Source organism: Macaca thibetana, chromosome 1 (genome assembly GCF_024542745.1).
Source record: "Macaca thibetana thibetana isolate TM-01 chromosome 1, ASM2454274v1, whole genome shotgun sequence".
Taxonomy (NCBI): domain Eukaryota; kingdom Metazoa; phylum Chordata; class Mammalia; order Primates; family Cercopithecidae; genus Macaca; species Macaca thibetana.
The window spans coordinates 39458748-39480401 of record NC_065578.1 but is presented as its reverse complement, the minus strand read 5'-3'; the positions used below and the strand labels follow the sequence as shown (position 1 = coordinate 39480401).

The following is a 21654-nucleotide window of genomic DNA, read 5'->3' as shown; positions in this document are numbered from 1 at the left end:
TCCTGAATGGGCTAAGTCCCCCCTCACCTCAGCTCCCATTATCCACCTGTATAGGAAATTACAGGCCGGACACAGTGGCTCACGCCTGTAATCCCAGCACTATGGGAGGACAACGTGGGAGGATCACAGGAACTCGCCTGGGCAACATAGGGAGACCTTGTCTCTACAAAAAAATAAAATAAAATTAGCCCAGTGTGGTGGTGCACACCTTCGGTCCCAGCTACTTGGGGAGGCTGAAGTTGGGAGGATTGTGTAAGCCCAGGAGGTCAAGGCTGCAGTGAGCCATCATCACACCACTGCACTCTAGCTTGGGTGACAGAGTGAGACTCTGTCTCAAAAACAAAAATGGAAAAAAGAAATTATAAATTTGCTGCCCCATGAGACCAAGAGCTTCTTAACCAGAAACTATCTCAGATTCATCTTATTCATCCTTCTCAACCTCTAAACGCTGATGGGTTCCCAGACTCAGTTCTCTTCTATGTTCTCAAGTGACTTCAACCACTCTCATGGCTTTACATAACACCCGTATCCTCACGACTCCCAAACTAACGCCCCCAAACTATTTCCAACTCTTTCCAGATCTCTACGGACTGGCTGCGTATTCAGGTCTCAGTCCAAATGTAACCTTCTCGTGACCACTCCATCCAAATGGCCCCATACCCACTCTCTCCCCCTGTCTTATACTGTCTGAATTAGATCTATTTGTTTATTATCCATTTCTCCTACCACATTACCCTATGAGATTGGAGAGTTTTTATTCACTGCTTTGTCTCTAGAGCCTAAAACAGTGTTTGGCACATTACTGACACTTATTAAATGTTTGTCAAATGAGCTACTGCCTAACACAGATCTGGCATGCAAGACCTGCTAATACCTGAGTGCTTACTAAGTGCCCAATAGTGTGCTAAATATACCACAGGAACTGCTTATTATCCTAACTATTACCATTGTCCCCATTTTACCCGGAGACACAGGAGTTCAGTAGTTTGCTCAGCGTAGGAAGGGATAGGAACACTGGCAGCCTGACCCAGAGCTGACTTTCCTAGTCACTGAGCTGTCCTCCCACTTACATCTGTAAGGACTCAAAGCGTGTACTCAAAGGAAAGAAGGGAGGAAGGGTCCAAAGATCACATCTGTTGAGAGCAGAAAGGGAGTCAAAGGGAGAGAAGGAAACAGACCAAAGACGGTCTTCTTCCTTTTGTATTTCGTACTGCCCCCAGGAATGAGTGTCCTGTTTCTCATTCCTGACACTAATTTGGAAAGCCCAGTTCCAATAGCTCAGAGAGGGGTGAGTTACCTTTACCAGCTAAAGCTACTGCTCTCTCGGCAGAGAGGAATTTCCACTCACTACTTAATTGCCATGGCATAGGGAAAGAACAAGGGGCTGGAAATCCAAACACTTGCGAGGCTACTGCCGGCTCTGCCCAGGGTTCTCTAGTGGACATCAGCCAACCATGTCCTTTCTCCGTGTCTCAGTTTCTCCATCTGTGGGGGAAAGGCATGCCGCTCTGATGTTCTGACTCCAGCAGGTGCCGATCTTCGGAGTTCCCTCAGTTCACAGCTCTAGACGCCAGTGGAGAGAGGCCCCCTTTCTGACTGCTGGAGCCTGGGCCTCGCCCTTGGGTATGAGAAGTACAGAATTTTCCAAAATACAGTAAGTGAAAGAATTGCCTTTGGAAAACAGAAAACCTGAGTGTAACGCACCCTCCTCCAAGAGTGACGCACAGTAATGGCCAAGCAAACAGTCCTTCCCTGCAATATTTATTAAGGAATTTACACATACACAGGAGAAAGGCAGCCAGGAACTGTAGTTCCCACACATGAAATCTTTTAAGCAAAGTTTTCTTGTCTGAATTTTCAAGTGGGGCGAACAATGACTGAGGGGAAAGCTGTCCCGGCCTCTGCCTCGTACACCTGGGAACGGTGGGGAGACAGAGCGCCCGGTACACAGGCATGAAAGAGGCGTCAGCAGACTGGGAGAAGGGAGGGGAGAAAGGGAGTTATCAATGACATGGCATTTTTTAAACTGTAAGAAAAACACAACAGTTTTAGGCTGCTGATAAATTAACTCCTCTCTGTTGTCAACCTAAAACTAAACAAAAACAAAAATACCCAGAGCAGATGGGGAGAGGATGGGAGGCGGAACACACATACACACACACACACACACATACACACACTCTCACGTGCACACACAAGCAGTACACGTTAAGCTCTGCATTCCCACTCTAGGGGTTTGTCCTCCAGCCACGGAGCCAGATCCTACTGAAGGCAGGTGGGAGGCAGGAAGGGATGTGTGTCTGTGTGTGGGATCTTCATAAAGTCTTTGGTGCTAATAAAGGCTGACTGAAGCAGCAAGTCCTGAAGCCCCAGATCCGGAAAGCAACTCAGGGTGAAGAGAGTAGAATTTTTGCTCATCCTCATAGGAGGGGGCTTGCCTCACCCCGGGGCTAGGGTCAAACTGACCCAGGGCCCAGGGAGTATTTAGTTTGATTTCAGTACTTGCTTCATTCCCATAAATCATGAGAACATGATGCTTCCCCTTCAAATTTAAACACTTAGAAACAGCTTATTAACATATATAGAAGGACCTCTAAGCTTTCCCGTTTGCCTAATACACAACACCTACAGACCCTTCTGAGAGTCTGACAGGAGCTTTAACCTTGAGGGAAGGTACTCAAAGGTGTGCACGTTTCTCCCACAGTTTAAGTGCCTTCTGCCAACAACTTCTAAGGTGCTGGTGCCAGGAGAGGGCTGGGGAGGACGGTGGGATGGCTACGGGGCATGTACAACATAAAGCAACAGAGAGGTCTTCATGTTTGGGAAGTGGCTGGGCAGGATGCCAAACCCCAAATGACTTATTGAGCAATTTCTAAACCAAACAGAGAGGTAGGAAAAGAGGATGGGGGTCAGGGGTGGAGGCTGTGGAAAGGGGAGAGCGAGGGCTGAAGAGAATGGCAGCCATACAGGTGTTTTGTTTTTATTTCCACATCTGAGGACTGAGAGTCTGATTTGCTGCCTGTCCACTTCCGCCGCTCATTGACTGTCCATAGTTCATCATGCCATTGGCTCCATAGAAGTTCATCCCAGCCATCTGCTGGGTCATCTGAAAGGGAGAGAGGAGACTTTCAGACCAGGCCATGGGCATTCTGCCAATTAGTGCAAAAGGCAGAGTGGGAGTCCCTTTCTCTGCCAGGATGGGGAGAATGAGACAAAGGGAAACTGTTATGGACAGTAAACCCTGGACCTTTGCAGTCAGATCATTTCAAGGCCATGTACATGAATGACTTTTTGGGAGTGCAATGTTGACAGAGACTAGAGCTCAGGGAGGGAAAGAAGGCATCCTGGCATCTGGATCTAGTTGACAGAAAATCAGCATGAGTTCCTCTCTTTTTCCTTTCCAGTTCCTCATCGTAAATAAAAGGGGCCTATTGTTAACTTGCCTGGCCAATCCTAAAAGCTGAAAGGCAAGCCCCCTCCCCAGTGCTCCCGCCTCATCTTCAGTACAGCTATTACTGTCAGTGTCAGGGAAAGCGCTTGAGCAGCCTCTTTCATTTGCAGAAGGGGGAAAAAAGGAACTGGACTGTTCGCAATGAACAAAGGCAGGGGGTAAAAAAGACTAATGTGTCTTTGGTGTATGAGAAGGGAAGGAGGTGGAAGAAAAGTCAGTGGAATAAGGCCTCGGGCAGGATAGGGCGGGGGTCCTTCATGAATTTGATGGAAAGACTGGCCCCCTAGCAGTGAGCAGAAAAATACTTTATGGAGAAAAATGCCTTGAATTTCCTGAGCCTAGTACATTTTCTATATAAATTCTTTTTCTTTACCAACTTTTAAAGTAAATTTCAAACTTACATAAAAGTTGAAAGAATAGTACAATAAAACCCATATATCTTCTTCCTTAAATTCACCAACTGTTAGCATTTGCCATAGTTTCTCTCCCTCCTTATATAAAAACTTACATTTTTTTGATGAGCATCAAAAGCCGCAGATTAAAAAAAAAAAAAAAAACTGCAGCTATCGCAACACTTCACTCCTAAGTCAGGAGGCACTTCATAAGAATGAACACTTTAACAGAACCACAAAACCATGAACACACTCCAGAATTTTAACATTAACACAATATTCTAATGTACATGGCATTTCATTTCCAGATCTCTGTAGTTTCCTTTAATCTAGAACAGTTTCCCTACCACTTCCTCCCATTTCTTCCTGACACTGACATTTTTAAGAACCCAGGACAGTTATTTTGTAGCATATCCCACAATTTGGATTCATCTTCTCATAATTGGATCCAGGTTAAATATTTTTGGCAAGATTCTATGGAGGAGATACGATGTCTTTCTTAGTACAAAATATCAGGAAGCACATGGTATTACTTTGTTCCATTGCCAGTAATTTGATGTTTGATCACTTGGCTAAGGTAGTGGCTATATTTCTTTCATTATAATTAATAAATAATCTGAAGGGCATTTCTTTGCAAATGTGGGAATCCTTTGTTCTTTTTACAATTACTATCATTCTTCTGTAAAGAAAGCTTTTTCTCCTTCCATTCCACACCTGGTTTTTAAAAAATATCACCATGGACTCATGGGTTGTTGTTTTTTTTTTTTCCATTCAGTGTGTCATAATCCATTACTATTGTTACTCTTTTTGATGTTCAAAGTGTCTCACATTTGGCCAGTCAGAGCCATTGGAAGTTGGCTCATGTGTCCCTCTGACATATTCCCATCAGACTTACAGCCTTCCATTACTTATGTAAATAAAAACGAAACAATGAAAATATGTGAATTAAAATCTCCACTACAAAAACTAGAAAATAACAAAGTAAACCCATAGAAAGCATATGGAAAGATACACCAAAAATTGAGGTAGAAAACAGAAAAATGTAGCACCAATAAATCAAAATCCTGGTTCTCTGAAAAAAATTAATGAGACTGCTTGGCGTAACTTTTGATAAATTTGAAAACCTCGGTGAAATGGAAAATCTAGGTAAATACAGTTTTCCAAAATTGACTTCCATAGAAGAAACAGAGAAATGTATCAAAGATTTGCTACAAAGGAAAGCAATAGGGACCACAAACTTCACACAGGAATTCCACAAAACCTTCAAAGACCAGTACTACGTAAATTATTCCAGACCACAGAGAAACAAAAACATAAAAATACTTTTTATAAATAAGTATAACTCTGATAAAGATAGCATATACATGCACATGTGCAGTACACATGCACCATACCACTTCTCTGGTATTACTTTGCCTGTCTCTTGGTTTTCACGTTAAATCACTTTGTATTCCTTTGTACCTAGTACAAAACTAGTGTTGCGTTGTGAACCAATTTGAACATCATTTTCTTTTTATAGACAAGTTGCCTACTGATATGACTGGTATGTTTGGTCTTTATTCCATCATATTATATTTTAACTGTGTTTATTGTATTTGCTGCACTTTGTTGTCTGTTTTTAAAAATTTTCAGTGGGGTGCAGTGGCTCATGTCTGTAATCCCAGCACTTTGAGAGGCCAATGCGGGTGGATCACCTGAGGTCAGGAGTTTGAGACTAGCCTGGCCATCATGGTGAAACCCCGTCTCTACTAAAAAATACAAAAAAATTAGCCAGGTGTGGTGGCAGGCACCTGTAATCCCAGCTACTTGGGAGGCTGAGGCAGGAGAATCACTTGAACCCGGGAAGTGGAGGTCGCAGTGAGCTGAGATTGTGCCACTGCACTCCAGCCTGGGCTACAGAGTGAGACTCTGTCTCAGAAAAGAAAAGAAAAAGGGAGAGGGGAGAGGGGAGAGGGGAGAGGGGAGAGGGGAGAGGGGAGAGGGGGAGAGGGGAGAGGGGAGAGGGGAGAGGGGAGAGGGGAGGGAAGGGAAGGGAAAGGGAAGGTGAAAAAAAAAAACGAAGGGGAAGGAAAGGGGAAGGGGAAGGGAAGGGGAAAGGGAAGGGGAAGGGGAAAGGGAAGGGGAAGGGGAAGGGAAGGGGAAAGGGAAGGGGAAGGGGAAGGGGAAAGGGAAGGGGAAGGGGAAGGGGAAGGGGAAAGGGAAGGGGAAGGGGAAAGGGGAAAGGGGAAGGGGGAAGGGGAGGGGGAAGGAGAAGGGGAAGGGGAAAGGGAAGGGGAAAGGGGAAGGGGAAAGGGAAGGGGAAGGGGAGGGGGAAGGGGAAGGGGAAGGGGAAAGGGAAAAGGGAAAGGGGAGGGGGGGAGGGGGAGGGGGAGGGGGAAGGGAAGGGAAAATTATCTTGGTATTCAGAACATCCCACATGTTTGTTTTAGTGATTACCTTTATACTAATACTTTTTAGCAATGTCCTTGGTCTGCTTTTTCCTTATTCAAGCTTCCATGTTTTGGTTTGTCAGCTTATTACATCCTTTGACTTCTACTTATTTCCCATACAATATTTACTATTCAACTTTTCTCCCTTCTCCTTCCATTATTTTTAGTTGTACCTAAAAATAATGTATAAAATATAATATAATGTATTATATTTTATATAAAATAAAATATAATGTATATTCTGGTCACTACCTTTGTTTTAGTCTTAGATTCTCAATTAAACATTCAATTCTCACCATCAGTTCTTTTGACAAAAATGAAAATGACCCCAGTCACCTCTTAGGTGGATGAAGTTTATCTTCTGTTAGATTCCCCAGGAGAGTCTTGTAAATGTGATATTCCCTGAGTTCTTGCATATTTATTTTTTACAGCCTTGATACCTGAAGGCTAGCTTGGCTGGCTTGGCTGTAAAATGCTTGTCTTGTCTTGCATATACTTGAGCGTCTTTAAAATACTACTCTCCTTGTTGTTCTTTTTGTATTTTGCTATTAGGAAGTCTGATGTCAACCTGGGTATTTTTTGTTTGTTGTGACAGATTTTTGTGAGAAGGAGGTATGCAAAAGGTTGGAGCCCTAAACAATTTTTTTTTTTTTGAGATGGAGTCTCGCTCTGTCACCCAGGCTGGAGTGTAGTGGCGTAATCTTGGCTCATTGCAAGCTCTGCCTCCCGGGTTCACATCATTCTCCTGCCTCAACCTCCCGAGTAGCTGGGTCTACAGGCACCCGCCACCACACCTGGCTAATTTTTTTGTATTTTTAGTAGCGACAGGGTTTCGCCATGTTAGCCAGGATGGTCTCAATCTCCTGACCTTGTGATCCGCCTGCCTTGGCCTCCCAAAGTGTTGGGATTACAGGTGTAAGCCACCGTGCCCAGCCACCCTAAACATTTTTAATGTTCTTTAAAGTCTGTAGGTTTACCAGGATATATTTTAGAGTTTACTATTCTGGGTCAATTTTCCCTGATACACAATGGGCTCTTCCCCTATTATATCCAAGTCTTTTATTACTAGAAAGTTTTCTGGTGTTGTAGTTTTAAATACATTAATTCTGTCCCATATTTTGTTTTATTTATTTTGTCTTTATTTCTTTGGGCATCTCCAAATATATTTATGTTAGGTTTTCTTTGCCTAACTTCTATATTAATTTCCATCTGATTCTTCTTACTCCTTTCTATGTTTAGTTTTTATTCTCTTAGCTGTTTCATGCCTTTCCTCAATGCCAAATATATTTTCAGTTCAATCTATTGTTCTTTGGCTAACTTGTAACTCAGTCTTTATAAGAACATTTTGGCCGGGCGCGGTGGCTCACGCCTGTAATCCCAGCACTTTGGGAGGCCGAGGCGGGCGGATCACAAGGTCAGGAGATCGAGACCATGGTGAAACTCCGTCTCTACTAAAAATAGAAAAAATTAGCCGGGCGCAGTGGCGGGCGCCTGTAGTCCCAGCTACTCGGGAGGCTGAGGCAGGAGAATGGCGTGAACCCGGGAGGCGGAGCTTGCAGTGAGCCGAGATTGCACCACTGCACTCCAGCCTGGGTGACAGAGTGAGACTCCGTCTCAAAAAAAAAAAAAAAAAAAAAAAAAGAACATTTTGGCTTTTTCTTCAATTTCTTTTCTGAGTTCAGTAAACTTTCATTTCACAACATTCAGTTTTTTATCCATTTTGGCTTTAAGTTTTTGAATTTCTGATTTAAGGTGTTTTGTCTTATCTGCAAATGTTTGTTTAAGGACATTTAATTCAGGTTGATAAATAGTGTAATGATTTTCTTCTGCTTCATGACTGTTTTTTGAGGGAGAATATTCATTACGTGAAATGTTTTGATTTTCATTTTCTATTTTCTTCTTGTAGTAGTTTTGCACAAATGTCAGCTGCCATGTTTGGTTTATTTTGTAAGGTCGTATTTTTTTTCTCAATCAGCAATAATAGGTGTGAGGGTTTGGGGAGGCTTACTAAATTTCTTAGATTAAAAGCACCATCTTTTATTAGTGAAGTGGTTATTTTGGAAGAGGGAGGAAGGTGTATATTTGATTTTGTGGTTCTCATTTCCATTTCTCGTGTCTTTCTTTCCCTTCACCACCAGTCCTCCAAAGGGTACCTCCTCCTTTTAGGCCATGCCCATCTCCCCGAGAAGCAATGCTTTCCCAAGGTTACTACCTATACTCCTATATATCTCAAGTCTCCGATTTTTGATCCTCCAAGTAAACAGAGTTCTAATCTGCCACATCTCAGACCTGTTCTCAGGATGTCTTTGATGAGGGTAGGTCCTTCTCCTTCTGGGGAGTTACTTTATCTGTGGTATTACTGCTAGGCCCCTGCTCCATCTTCTGTTTTTACAGCCTCCTCTGTGATGCTGGCTCTGCTAGATTTGGTGTTTATATGCCCATTGCCATGCCATTTGAACCTTGTCTACCAAATGAGATTGTTGTGAGAATATCTGCATTCATTGTTTGTATAGGGTTTTTTGTGTGTTTGTTTTTGCTTTTGAGAATGTGTGGAGAGATTCAGATTTAGGCAGTTGCACTTATTCTACAGGAATTCTACAGAACTGAGGAGTTCTTCCTCAGAAAGGATGACTTTAGACAGACCTTCTAGGGGAAAAAAAAAAGCAAACCTAACAATATCTCTGGCATTATCTCATTTACATGGAAAGGACTCAAAGGATAGTGGAGAGGTACAAAGTGAAACAAACTTGAGGAAGGCTCAAAACTCTTGCTGCAAGTAAAATGGGATAGCTTACCTGAGTAAGGTTCCACTGCAGCTGCTGAGCTGGCTGGACCCCATACACAGTCTGGGGCATAGCTGCCATGCCTGCCATGTAGCCAGCCTGCTGGGTGGTCATCATTCCATTCGGCACACCCATCATTGATGCCTGCATGCCACCCATATAGCCTGCAGGCATGGCCATGGGGGCAACCATCCCAGAAGCTCCTGGCTGAGCTACCATGCCTACTGGTGGAGGCATCATGCTCCCCATTATGCTGTTAGGAGGTGTAACCCCAGGGAAGCTGGGGTAGGCTGTGGGATATGCCATCTGAGCGGGAGCCATGAACATTGCTGTCAAGACAACACACATACAGGTCTGTTAAAGAGTGAAAAACATAGTCAGCCCAAACTCTCCCTGGCTACCCCTTTCCAGCTGGAATTTCTCAGGATTACTCTACTCACAATGCTCTTTACACAGCAAAGTAGTCAGAGTCTCTACAAGGCCTGCTATGGCTTACCAATGGGCTGCTGACTGAGTCATTTTCCCTTTAGGGTCCAGATCCAGACCTTGAGTTAGACTTCACCGAAGTGTGACCCCAGACTCCACAGAAGTATGACTCTGAGTTACATTAATTTCTATCTGCTGATACTTTGGTCATGTTCAGGTTTGTTTGCTGTATGACATCCTGGTCCCCAAAGTATCTGTCCTCTGTCACAGTAAATAAATCCTGCATGGAAGCCCTCATGTCTCTATCTGGCACATGGCCATGATACCCAGGAAGTCTACCTTGAGTAGGCATTTGAGGCGTCTGGGATCCATATAGTGAAAGAATGGAGTCTTTAGAGAGCTGTTTCTTGCCTATTTCTTCTGATTTGCTCCCTGGCTCCGGAAACAGGTTCAGGTTTTCAGGAACAGAGCCAGCACTCCCTGCAGTTGGCATGGAACCTACAACCTTAGGGCAAAGAGGGCAGGGGAAGAATTGAAATGGTTCTCATGGGGGTCTCCTTAAGGATCTCCCTTCCCTCTCTGCTGTTCCTAACATCTGCAATAAGAATTCATGGTTCAAGTTAATAGCTTCCTGACATTTTTACCATTGAAATATCTGAAAACACCTGATAATTAAGCTCTGTTACAATTCTTTCCTTTCACCAAAACATGTGATTTGGTAGGAACAAACAAACAAAACAACCCACAAATGACGCAGCAGGGGGAATTGAGTTTAGATCCCAGTGTAGCCATTTACTAGTATAACCAGAGGCTAGTGACATAACTTTTATGAACTAATGTTTCCACGCCTGTAAAATTCCCACTTTGCAGGTTTGTGGTGAAGATGTGAAATTATTAATGAAATACACAAAATGATATACAAAAACCACCTCACACTGTGCCCGAGACATAGCAGGCATTTCACGAATGGTAGCCATTAAAGGTTTCAAATCTTCCTACCCACAATTCTCTGGCAGTAACTCAGGCCTAGGAGCTAGCCTCAAGTATCAGCCTTCACAATATCACACACTTTCCACAGAAGCAACTCAAAGGGCCCACTCTTTTTGAGCAGGAGAAAAAAATGGCATGAACAGCAATCTTAGATTGTGACAGAAATGACACAATGTTAAGGGAAGAATGAAGAATAAAGAAAACCAAAGTCCAACTCCACCAAGGAAGCATGACTTGGTTCTATAATTAAGATATCAAAATCACCCATTTCAGAATGTTCTTTAATCCTGAGGAGCCCACAAGACTCACCTTTCTGGAACCTGAAGAAGAAGGGGATGGAACAGAGGCCAAGAGATCTAAATCCTTCTCTAGGGTATTGCCGGTCTTACTATTTGCAATGGAGCAGGACACAGGAGCATCTAGAAAGAGAGATTGAAGTTAAGATGCAGCACTGCTTATTAAGCCCATGCCTTCCTTCTATTCTAGACAAAAAGCAAAGGTAGCCCATAATCTCACGGACCTAGAAATCTAGACTTCTAGAACCATCTAGCATGGATGGGGCTTCTCAAAAGAGGCTTCACCCCACATTCCCAGGGTGCTCTGGGAAAGCCTGTAGCCCAGCTATCAGGCACAGGGCAGCAGAAGCCCAGGCCTGAAGGCTATTTCAGCACCGCAGTGAGGGGCTGGCTGGCTCCCTTTTGGCTATTTAAAGGGCAAGGTATGAAGGGTTCATTTTCAGAGAGCAAGGAAAGGTACAGAAATTAGAAACCTAAGTAGCCAATAACCTAAGTGCAGAAGCAGATGGAAACAAAGTGCAACCATCAGTGCTGTGAAAGGCAGACAATAGGCTTTCTTTCTGAAACGGTAGAATCACTAGTTCAGGATTTCAAAGGTTTAGAGAAAAATGACCACAGGCCATCTCAGAAACAGCCTGCATCTGAAAAATGAAAGGAATGCAGGCAGGGAGTGGAGTACAGGGAAGTGACATGAGGCTCAAAGGTGCTGTTTAGCAAAATTGCTAACATTTATGGAGGGTTCAGTATGTACCAGGCATGGGGCTAAGAGCTTTAGAGGCATTATCTCATTTAATCCTTCCAACAACACCTTTGAAGTAGAGACTCATTCTCACTGCACAGATTAGGAAAGCAACATTAGAGGTTAAGTAAACTACCCAAGGTCACATAGACAGTGAGTAACACAGCGGGACACTGGCTCCAAAGGCCATGCTCTTAACCACTACACCATACTGTCGCTCTGAAAAGTGTCATGGTAAACACTTCCTTAGAGCAAATGTTCAGATATAAAACAGATCAGGAAGAGTGTGAGAGAACAGTCTTAGCAATGAAGACAAAACTGGAGAATCCCATCTCTACCTATCTTCCAGGGTCACTGAGAATTCATCAAAATTTGTAAGAACATGGAAGCTGAAAAGTCCAACTCTTACCAAGGCCCAACAAATCCATGACAGGCGCTGTGGATTTCGGGGAGCTTTTCCGAGGTAGCTGTGGGTCTTCTTTTTTCTGTGGCTGAGGTGAAAATATGTTATAGAAAGAAATAAGCAGGTGTTTTTGAACTCTTTATTCCCATCTCCACTGTAAAGCCATGGTGTTCTTGTGGGTAGGGCTACTGTTATTCAAAAAGAGTTACCAAAGAAATGAAACTCAGGAAGTGTCAGGTGAAAGAATCAAGTCAGGAGGCAGAAGTGCATAAACCAAACCTGAAGCGAAAAACAAAGATATCACCTGTGATTGTCTGGCGTCCTAAAGAGACAGATCTTTCTGAAACCAAGACAACCACAGAACAGGGGATCCAACAGAAGCAGCAGTTTTTGGTCCCAGGAAAAGCCAAGAATAAAGGTAGGTATCTGATGGTACAAGAGCCAAGAGCCAACAAATCTCCCAGTGGTTAGAAAACCTTTTACTTTAACACCGAAAGAGAGGTCGGTTTAAAGATTACCTAATTCACTCTGCCAATATCACTAGTGACTGTGTCCATAGACAATGTGATTCAGAATGATGATAAAAGACTCTTCCTTAAGCAATAGTAAGTAAAGTCCTCTGTCCCAAGATTCCAAGCTTTTATATTAGAGATTCTACTACTACAGCCACAATATGTCCTGTGGAAAAAGAAGCGTGTCTGTTTCAACATGACAAAGCAAGAATATAAGAAGGGATCATTTAAAATGGTCTAGTATGGCCTCACTTCTGGACTGTTCTTCATTGAAATTGGAAAATGGGGTACAGAAGGTCTAACAAGAGAAGGACTAATGTGGAAATAGCATCTGCTCAGAAGGTGTCCCACGGCCTTGGCATTCTGGCTTGGAACGTGCCTCTTGCTTAGACGGAACAGATGCACTTCCTGAGTTCCCATCTGACCCCAAAGAGAAGCTCTTACAGAGCAGATTTAGGCAGGAACTGGTAATGGGAGAGCAGAGGTGATAGCAGGCGATCCAATCCAGATGCAGAACCCTCTAGCCCCAGCTGTGATGGTGCAATGGTACTCACCACGAGGCCTCCTACTCTCCCTTTCACAAATATACACATACCTGAGGCTGTCCATACAGTGCAAATACTTCCCAACTTACCATTTTCACCTTCTCGAAAACAACAGGTTCCAACTTTTTTTCTGGAACTGGTTCGCTCCCTCTTTTCCACTTGTCATCTTTTTCTTTCTATAATGATTTAACAAGACAAAGAACACAGGGCCCAAGGTGACTAATAGTTTGATAAATCGTAATTCCAAGTGTCCGAAAAGGAGAGCCCAAATCCCTACCGATTCTGATGCAAGCTTGAGGGCCGGGGTCTTGGTGTGGAGCATGAGAGTTGACCTCTTCCACATTAGCCTCAATGCTGTACGATGTGTCTTCCAAACACCTTAGGCACCCGCCCTCCTAACCCACTCATGACTCTTGATATTTGCAGTCGAGGCTATGTACAGATGCTAAAACATTTTACCAGTATGCTACCCATCTGTGCCCCAAATTTAATTTGCCCATGCTTTGAGAGGTCTCCCCTCATCTTGGTATACTAATGAGTAAGTTCATCTTACTCAGCTTATGTCCTTTGTGATATCATAAATTCAATCATAGGTCCTCTCAATAGTCATTTCTTTTTTTAACAGTCAGAAAATAAACCTTAATTTCAAGTTTACAGATTAGAAGAACAAAAATTAAGTTTTAAAGTCAAATAAACATCTAAATGTAAAACAAAACCACAAAATAATCTTAAGAATACAGAGTACAAGGCCGGGCGCGGTGGCTCAAGCCTGTAATCCCAGCACTTTGGGAGGCCGAGGCGGGTGGATCACAAGGTCAGGAGATCGAGACCACAGTGAAACCCCGTCTCTACTAAAAATACAAAAAATTAGCCGGGCGCGGTGGCGGGCGCCTGTAGTCCTAGCTACTCAGGAGGCTGAGGCAGGAGAATGGCGTGAACCCAGGAGGCGGAGCTTGCAGTGAGCCGAGATCGCGCCACTGCACTCCAGCCTGGGCAACAGTGTGAGACTCCGTCTCAAAAAAAAAAAAAAAAAAAAAGAATACAGAGTACAGCATACATATGAAAAACATGTTTGGTCTTGCCAGTGATTAAAAATGCAATTTAAAATGCACTTTATGCAGAGCGAAAGATCTTTCTATAATGTTGGTAGGGATGAAGTGAAACCAGTACTCTTATACAATGCTGAGGAGAGAGAGTCAAATGGTACAACTTCTGGAAAGTATATTGGCAAAACTAGGAAGAGACAAATGTTGAAATCCTTTGACCCAGATGATACCATATCTTGTAATGTATTTTATGAAAATAGTCCAAAATATGAAAAAGGTTAAATGCACCAAGAAGTTCACCCCAGAATTATTTATGCTAAAAAAACCTTAAATAACAACACTTATGCCACAGAGGGGAAATGGTAAAATAAATTATTACTTTCAGTGATTTAGCTACTCACTGAAAGATGATGCAACAATCAAAAATTATAAATACCATATAAGCGACATAGAAATATATGTTAAGTGGAATGAAGGCAGGAGAAGTCTATATAACTGTATTATAATTATGCCTCCAAAAAGAAACTATATAGAAAGAAAGAGGAACACACCAAGAAGATAATTATTAGCAAAGATAGTGAGAGTATGCATGGATATTTCACTTTAATTTTCATTTTCTCTAAAATAATCTTATAATCAATACATGCAGCTTTTTCATATGAAGTGTATGTCTTTAATACAGACATTTCATTTAAGTTAAAAATGTTTTATCTGTCCATTATAAAAAGAATAGTTTTTAACAAAGCCAGTTTCTTTTCATTTGATATTAAATGTCTTCACTTAGCAAATATTAATTATTGGCATAAAAATCTTCACAAGAATATGAAAAAAATCTAAGTACATTAAATAACAAATTCTGAAATAGCTTTTTGGTAAATGGGAGGTTATTTCCTTCCTAAGAAAAACATCCAGTAACTGGGCTTGCTTTCATGGGTACAGGACACCAGCATCGTAATCATGAATACCCTGAGGGCAGAGCTGCTGTTTCTACAATAGCTGTGTACAAATAGCAACTCTACTCCTTCACCATCTGAATTATCTCAGATACCCTTGGCTGACCTCATCTGAGTTCATATCTTTAGCCACAATGAACAGAGCTGGGCAGACAGACCACAGTTTTCTACAGATAAAAGGAAATGTGTGTGCTTGGGTTCTAAACTGTTTTTGATGATGCCATCCAAGCTGTAGCTGCACACTGGGTTAATTCTTTCTTGGCACAGATATGATACTGACAAGTCCCTTTTCTGGATGACTGCAAGATAAGAGTCCTTCATACAAAGTTGAGAAGGAATCATTTTTACCTAACTATATGTATTACCTTACACTTACTTGCCTGTGTTGAAATTCACCTACCAGTTAAATGCCCCTTTCACATAGCTTCATAAGATCAATCTGAAGCGGATTCCAATTAGCTTAACTTTTAATTACCCAGAAGGGCTTAGAGCTCCACGCAAACAGTGATTTCACTGTCTATGATATCATTATTACATAACTAGAATAGATGATAGATAGGTAGGACCTGTGCTAGAAGTGAAGAATCCCTTACTCTCAATAATTCTGTGACTAGAGAAATAGCTAATTATTCCTAAGAGAATTTTCTGTAGAATCTTGTTAAAGGTTATTTAAAGGTCTAAATAGTCATATCTATTGGTTCTCCATTAGTTGTCATTAGTTAGGCATATTTTCCTCTTTCAGAAACCATGCTGTCGCTGTCTGTCCCCCATGTGTTATATTTGTTCTAGTTATCATACACTGTATTGCAGATTCTCAACATGCCTAGGGTGGAATGTGTTCTTGGAAACTGGTAGTCAGCCTCCCTCTGAAACCCTTCTCAGAAACAAGGGTCACATTGGCAATCAGTCCACCAACACACTGGTTATCCGCAGGTAATGCTGGAAATATACATTGGTCAAACTGAAGGAAACTGGTGATTTAATTACACCTACTTTTGTTGATTTCATTTACAGGAAAAAAGTATATATGTGTGTATATATCTATGTCGATAGACATATGTGTAGTACATATACACTTATATTGTTTTATTTGATCTACTATATGTAACATGTCCATCTCAAGAAATCATTCAAAACTGGGAATCATCAGTAACACCTTCTAACTACAGGTTAAGGCAAAGAATTCACTGATAGGCAGAAGTTTTTTTCATGATATCGCATGGTCTTGACTCAGTAACTGGCATTTTTTACTTTTGCTTAAATATTTATTTTGAGACAGGGTCAAACTCCGTTGCCTAGGCGGGAGTGAAGTGGTGCAATCATAGCTCACTGTAGCCTCAACCTCCCTGGCTCACGTGATCCTCCCACCTCAGCCTCCCAAGTAGCTGGTGACTACAGGCGTGTATACCACCATGCCTGGCTAATTTTTAAATTTTTTGTAGAAATGGGGGTCTTGCTTTGTTGCCCAGGCTGTTCTTAAACTCCTAGGCTCAAGTGATCCTCCCAGTTCAGCCTCCCAAAGTGATGGGATTAGGGGATGTCTACTTTTGCATTTTTTAAAAGACGGTTTTGGAATGTTTTGGTAGCAGTTCTTCAAAGTGTTCTCTGGCCTGATTTAATAAGCAAATTACTTATTATGGACAAAACTTGAAAGATGTATAACCAACCCTAAAGGCACTGATGTCCAGACTTCGGTCCATGTATTTCTTCTTCTCATATTTGTCTCGAATAAATCCTTCGACAGCTCTGCAAAAAGCTCATTAAGGATGAATCAAATAAGCCTCTCAAACAGTAAGAAGATAAAAGGTCAATTGTGTTCCATGGAGCATTGTTCTCCTCCTTCCCTCTTGCCTGGTTTCCCCACATGGCTCCTGCCTGTTCATAGGCAATTTCTCTGACCAAAGCCTTAAAATGCTTCCTTCACAGCTACAGCAGGGAATCCTTACTTTCTATGCTTTTCCTTCAGCATAATGATAGCAGCAAGTGGAATTAATCTACAAATTGACATTGGAGGTGGCTATACATCTGTGGCTGTTCTAGAATATAGGTAAAGCAGTCAAATGTCTATTTTAAAGCACTTAGGTCAATAGGCCTCAAACAAAGGCACGTAAGTACCCCTTGAAAACATAAACTCTTGTGCCCCACTGCCAAATTCTGACCAGTGGGTCTTCTGCAAGGCCCCAGATCTGCGTTTAACAGGTTCCACCTGAATCCATTAAAAAAAAAAAAGAACCTTAACAAGATGATCTATAAACTACATTTTGAGAAGCACTGCCTTTAGGGGATTTGGTTTTGTGTCCTAGGTGCTATCTCTGTTGAACAGATGGTGGAAGAAAGTTATTGGTTATTGATAAACTGGTAAACAACAGTTAATTCTTTCACCCAAGACATAAAAAGATGATAAAAATGAATGGCCATTTTGCTGACTGCCAGGGTTAACAGAGCACAATAAACTACTATTTTTAATTAAACAATAGTTTCAGAGATCCAAAATAAACTAGTGGAGATGTAACTTTATGGAAGAATACACAGTGAAATCACTGCAGTCTTAATTCCAGAGTGAGTCTTCTTCAAGTGACACCATATGACAATTCTGACATTCACAAATACATGTGCTTTTTTGTGCATCTTGGTTGCAGGACAGAGGACAAGCAAGGACACTGACTAATCCACATAGAGATGACCCAGTCACATTACAGGACTGGAGTCTTGTTTGACTCTCCCCAAACATCAGAATACCACTCAGCCTTCTAAGTTGCTCCAGAAAAGATACGGGTCTATCTGAGGTCGCCGAAAGGTCTCAGGAAGATAGGCTTCATAAAGTCGGTTTGCCTTTCCATTTCCCATCTCTTGCATGCACTGTGACCAAAGAGAATGTAGAAACATGGCATGTCAGATCAAGAAAGAACTGAAAAACTTCTCACCCAATTCCACTACTGTACAATTGAAGAACCAACCTAGAGAGTGTCAGAACCAAGATTCTGATTTCCAATTCATGATTCTCTCTACCTTACTAGGAATTCCCAATCATTTGCCCCAAGCTGTCTTTCCCCCTACTCCATAGGTTCCTTTTACTGAAATACCTGTGTACCAAGATACATTTAATTCAGTAATAAATCAAGATCTCATTTGACAGTCTTAGATACACAGCTACCAATTAAAATGTCTACTTGGCAGGCAATGATCAGTGTTACCATTCTGAGTTTATACTATTAATCAATTCCAATAAATGTGTTTCCCATTAGGCTTTTAAGTAGACTCCTTAACACTTGTGAGGGATAAATCCCAAGAGCTTTTTAAGTCTCCAAATCCCCAAATATCTTCATGGCATACAATTTCCTTCATAAGACAGAGTAAAGTGTAACTGAAAAATCTAACTCACCTTTTTAGACCTTTAATACAACTATAAATACAGTCTAAAGCAATTTCTAAAGCCATTTTCTCGTTAAGAGTAACCTCTTTTTCCATTACCAACTTTAGCAACTGGATTTGGGGGGCGGGGGGGCTTCCCTTTTACTCCCAAGAAAGAAAAAATTAAAATTAAAGCTTTTCAATGTAGGAAGAGAATAAAAAATAATGAAGCTATATCAAGGTACAGCTCTTACGTCAGCCAGACTCATTAACTTAGGAGTCTCACTCCAAGCCCACCAAGCTAACAGCATGCAAGATTCACGTATGCATTCCAGCTGTTACAGCTTTTTTAAGATGATAACAATAAATATAATATATACATTGTCTTATTTAATATACTTTTAAGGTTAATTATGTTTAAATTTATTTAAAATTTTTGAAATTTTAAATGTTATCATCTAATTCCATGTTTGTATGTGTCTAAAGATATATTAACAATCACAGAAAAGATGAGTTCACAAAAATGATATCTTTTTAATATTATGTACCATTAAAATATTTTCCATGTCTAAAACAAAGATTCACGTATGCATTTTAGCAATAAAATATTTCCATAAGTCTATGATTTGGAGGTTTTTTTAAAAAGTGATTTTTTTTTTGAGACAGGGTCTCACTCTATTTCTAAGCCTAGAGTGCAATGGCATGATCATGGCTAACTGCAGCCTCCACTTCTGCAGAGGCTCAAGCAATCCTCCCACCTCAGCTTCCCAAACTGCTGGGATTACAGGTACATACCACCAGGCCCAGCTAACTTTTTAATTCTGTATTTTGCAGAGACAGGTGTCTCACTCTGTTGCCCAGGCTGGTCTTGAACTCCTGGAGTCAGGCGATCCACCCACCTCGGTCTTACAAAGTGCTGGGATTGAGCCACCGTGCCCGACCAAAAGTGAATATTCAAAACTATAAATTTTAGACCTGCAAGTGCTAAGAGTCTTAGAAAATCACCCAAAGATCCCTCTTAATACTTTTGTGGACCCATGGAGTCCTAGACCATAGACTATTTCTGTTTTTAAGGAGGTAAAATATAGGTAGAATAACTTGTATCTTAAATAGAAAGAATAAAAATTTCTGTTAAGGTACAAGAATTTGACATAAGTGTTTAACAACTAAATTTTCCTTTATCTTTGCCTTTGTGCCCGGTTTGACTGAAATTCATCTGGAATTCCTTTTACATGGATATATGGGAGCAGCTGACTCACTCTTGGGCTAAGTACCTGAATCTGTTCTTGAGTCCACTGGTCGAGGTTAACTGACTTTACCCTGGATATGTGCACCCCCAGATTCCTGTGGATTCCAGCACATCGAATGCAGATGAACACACCAATGTTCCAAGAGGCCCATCGCGGCCCTGTGAAAGTCAGGAACAGGGCAATAAAGTACAAATTACAACATTCAAGGCCTAAACTGCAATATTAGATTATCAGACATTTCTGCTAGAACGTAAGTGAAATAATTTTTACCATAACCACCTGTTTATTGACTCTACTCATTCCTCCACGTGTCAGCTTTTCTTTAGTTTAAAATTTTTAAGTGTACAATACAGTGGTTTTTAGTATATTCACATAGTTGTGCAATGATTACTATTATCTAATTCCAGAACATTTTCATTACTCCAAAAGAAATCCCAACCCATTAGCAGGCACTACCCATTTTCTCCCAACTCTTCCCTCCCAGCCCCTGGTAACTATGAATCTACTTTTTATCTCTATGGATTGCCAATTCTGGACATTTAATACAAACAGAATTATATAATATGTGGGCATTTGTGCATGGTACAATTTTTTTTACAGTGTCTGCTAATATGAGTGTTGAAACGCAGATGTTACAAGACTGTTACTTATATTAAGAAAAATCCCAGGAGTGCAAAGCCATATCATATTCTATTTGGCTGAGCACCTTATATAAACAGTCCTCTCCCAAGAGACGTTTTAGTGGTGATGGGCCTGTATTCACCACTTTTTAGTGGTGGCCTATATTCGGTTTTCCTACCAGGAAGAAAGATAGATAAGGCATGATTGTCTACGGCTCAACCTGTAATTGAAACTGTGTTTATCCTCCCCCCAACCCCAGGCCTATAAAATATGCATTCGCATTAACTTAATAGGATCCTTTCCCCTTAGGTTGATGTCCCTACTTTACTCAACTACTGAAGTATCTCATTTCTAGATTGCCAAATAATAAAGATGCTTATAGCAACAAAAAAGAAATCTCAAATATGAATTTTAATTCAAAACTCTTACAGAAGCTCCCATCCCCTGCCAGCTTTACTCATCCTAATAATCACTCTGAAAAATTATCACACTCCTCTTCATAATTTTCACCCAGGAAAAAAAAATGACTCATATGAAACCTGCCAAAAACTTACTGAAAACTCAGAAATATTTCCTTCTCCATTATCCCACTTGGCAGAAATTTACCACATAAAATAAGTGTGACATAAAAATTAGAGGATGCAATAAAGAGGTGAAAAGACACCGATTTTCTATAGAGATAAACAGGACCTACGCTTGGAACGACAAGGAGCACAAGGCTTCAGTTCTTTAGGACACAGACAATTATTTGGTTAGCCAGCAGGTTTTTCAATTTTTATTTTTAGAGGCAGTCTCGCTGTCACCCAGACAGGGAGTGCTGTGGCACCATCATAGCTCACTGCAGCCTCGTCTTCCTGGGCTCAGGCAATCCTCCTGCCTCAGCCTCTGGAGTAGCTGGGACTATAGGCGTGTGCCATTCTGCCTGGCTAATATGTTTATTTACTGCAGAGACAAGGTCTCACTATGTTGCCCAGGCTGGTCTTGAACTCCTGGCCTCAAACACTTCTCCCACTTCAGCCTCCCAAAGTGCTGGGATTACAGGTGTGAGCCACTGCGCCTGGCCAGCCTGAAGGTTTTGACAGCAGTTTTAATGAAGGAATGCTAGAATCATGTGGCAGAAAATTAGTTTTAGAAATTTGAATACATGATTATTACAAATAAGAATGTAATTTTTTGACAAAGATATCACTTATGTACTATGGCAAATACTGCAACAGAAAGCTCACATTCTCCTTATTACCACCAGGTGGTGCTCTCTGCCTGAAATTTTATCCCAATGCCTTATCGTTATCACAAGCTCAGATTTATCTTCTAAAACGATATTTAGTCCCTTCACATTCCTAGATGGATTTACATAGTTGGTCCACCATGTATCTTATAAACACAAAAACGATCTGCACACTTGTTTCAGGTGGGAGAGTGTCACGTCAAACACAAAATGAAAACCCTAAACTGACGTAAATGGGG

At 41.4% G+C, this 21654-nt stretch overlaps 2 protein-coding genes across 4 annotated transcripts in view; one reads left to right on the top strand and one right to left on the bottom strand.

The window, feature by feature from the left end:
• The window catches only part of PPT1 (palmitoyl-protein thioesterase 1), a 576153-nt gene that overhangs the window by 228120 nt on the left and 326379 nt on the right, over positions 1–21654 (top strand). The window lies entirely within an intron of this gene.
• The window catches only part of SMAP2 (small ArfGAP2), a 50826-nt gene continuing 30920 nt past the window's right edge, over positions 1749–21654 (bottom strand). For 2 of the 3 annotated variants that reach the window (XM_050799554.1, XM_050799569.1), the window contains exons 2-10: positions 19591–19724; positions 17739–17824; positions 16633–16711; positions 13056–13142; positions 11916–11997; positions 10781–10890; positions 9821–9986; positions 9068–9384; positions 1749–3106 (exon numbers count right to left, since the gene is read on the bottom strand). In XM_050799554.1, coding sequence (XP_050655511.1) covers positions 2981–3106; positions 9068–9384; positions 9821–9986; positions 10781–10890; positions 11916–11997; positions 13056–13142; positions 16633–16711; positions 17739–17824; positions 19591–19724 — 1187 coding nt within the window. In that variant the 3' untranslated portion in view covers positions 1749–2980. The remainder of the gene's footprint in view (positions 3107–9067; positions 9385–9820; positions 9987–10780; positions 10891–11915; positions 11998–13055; positions 13143–16632; positions 16712–17738; positions 17825–19590; positions 19725–21654) is intronic. The other variant, XM_050799563.1, reaches the window with a different exon arrangement.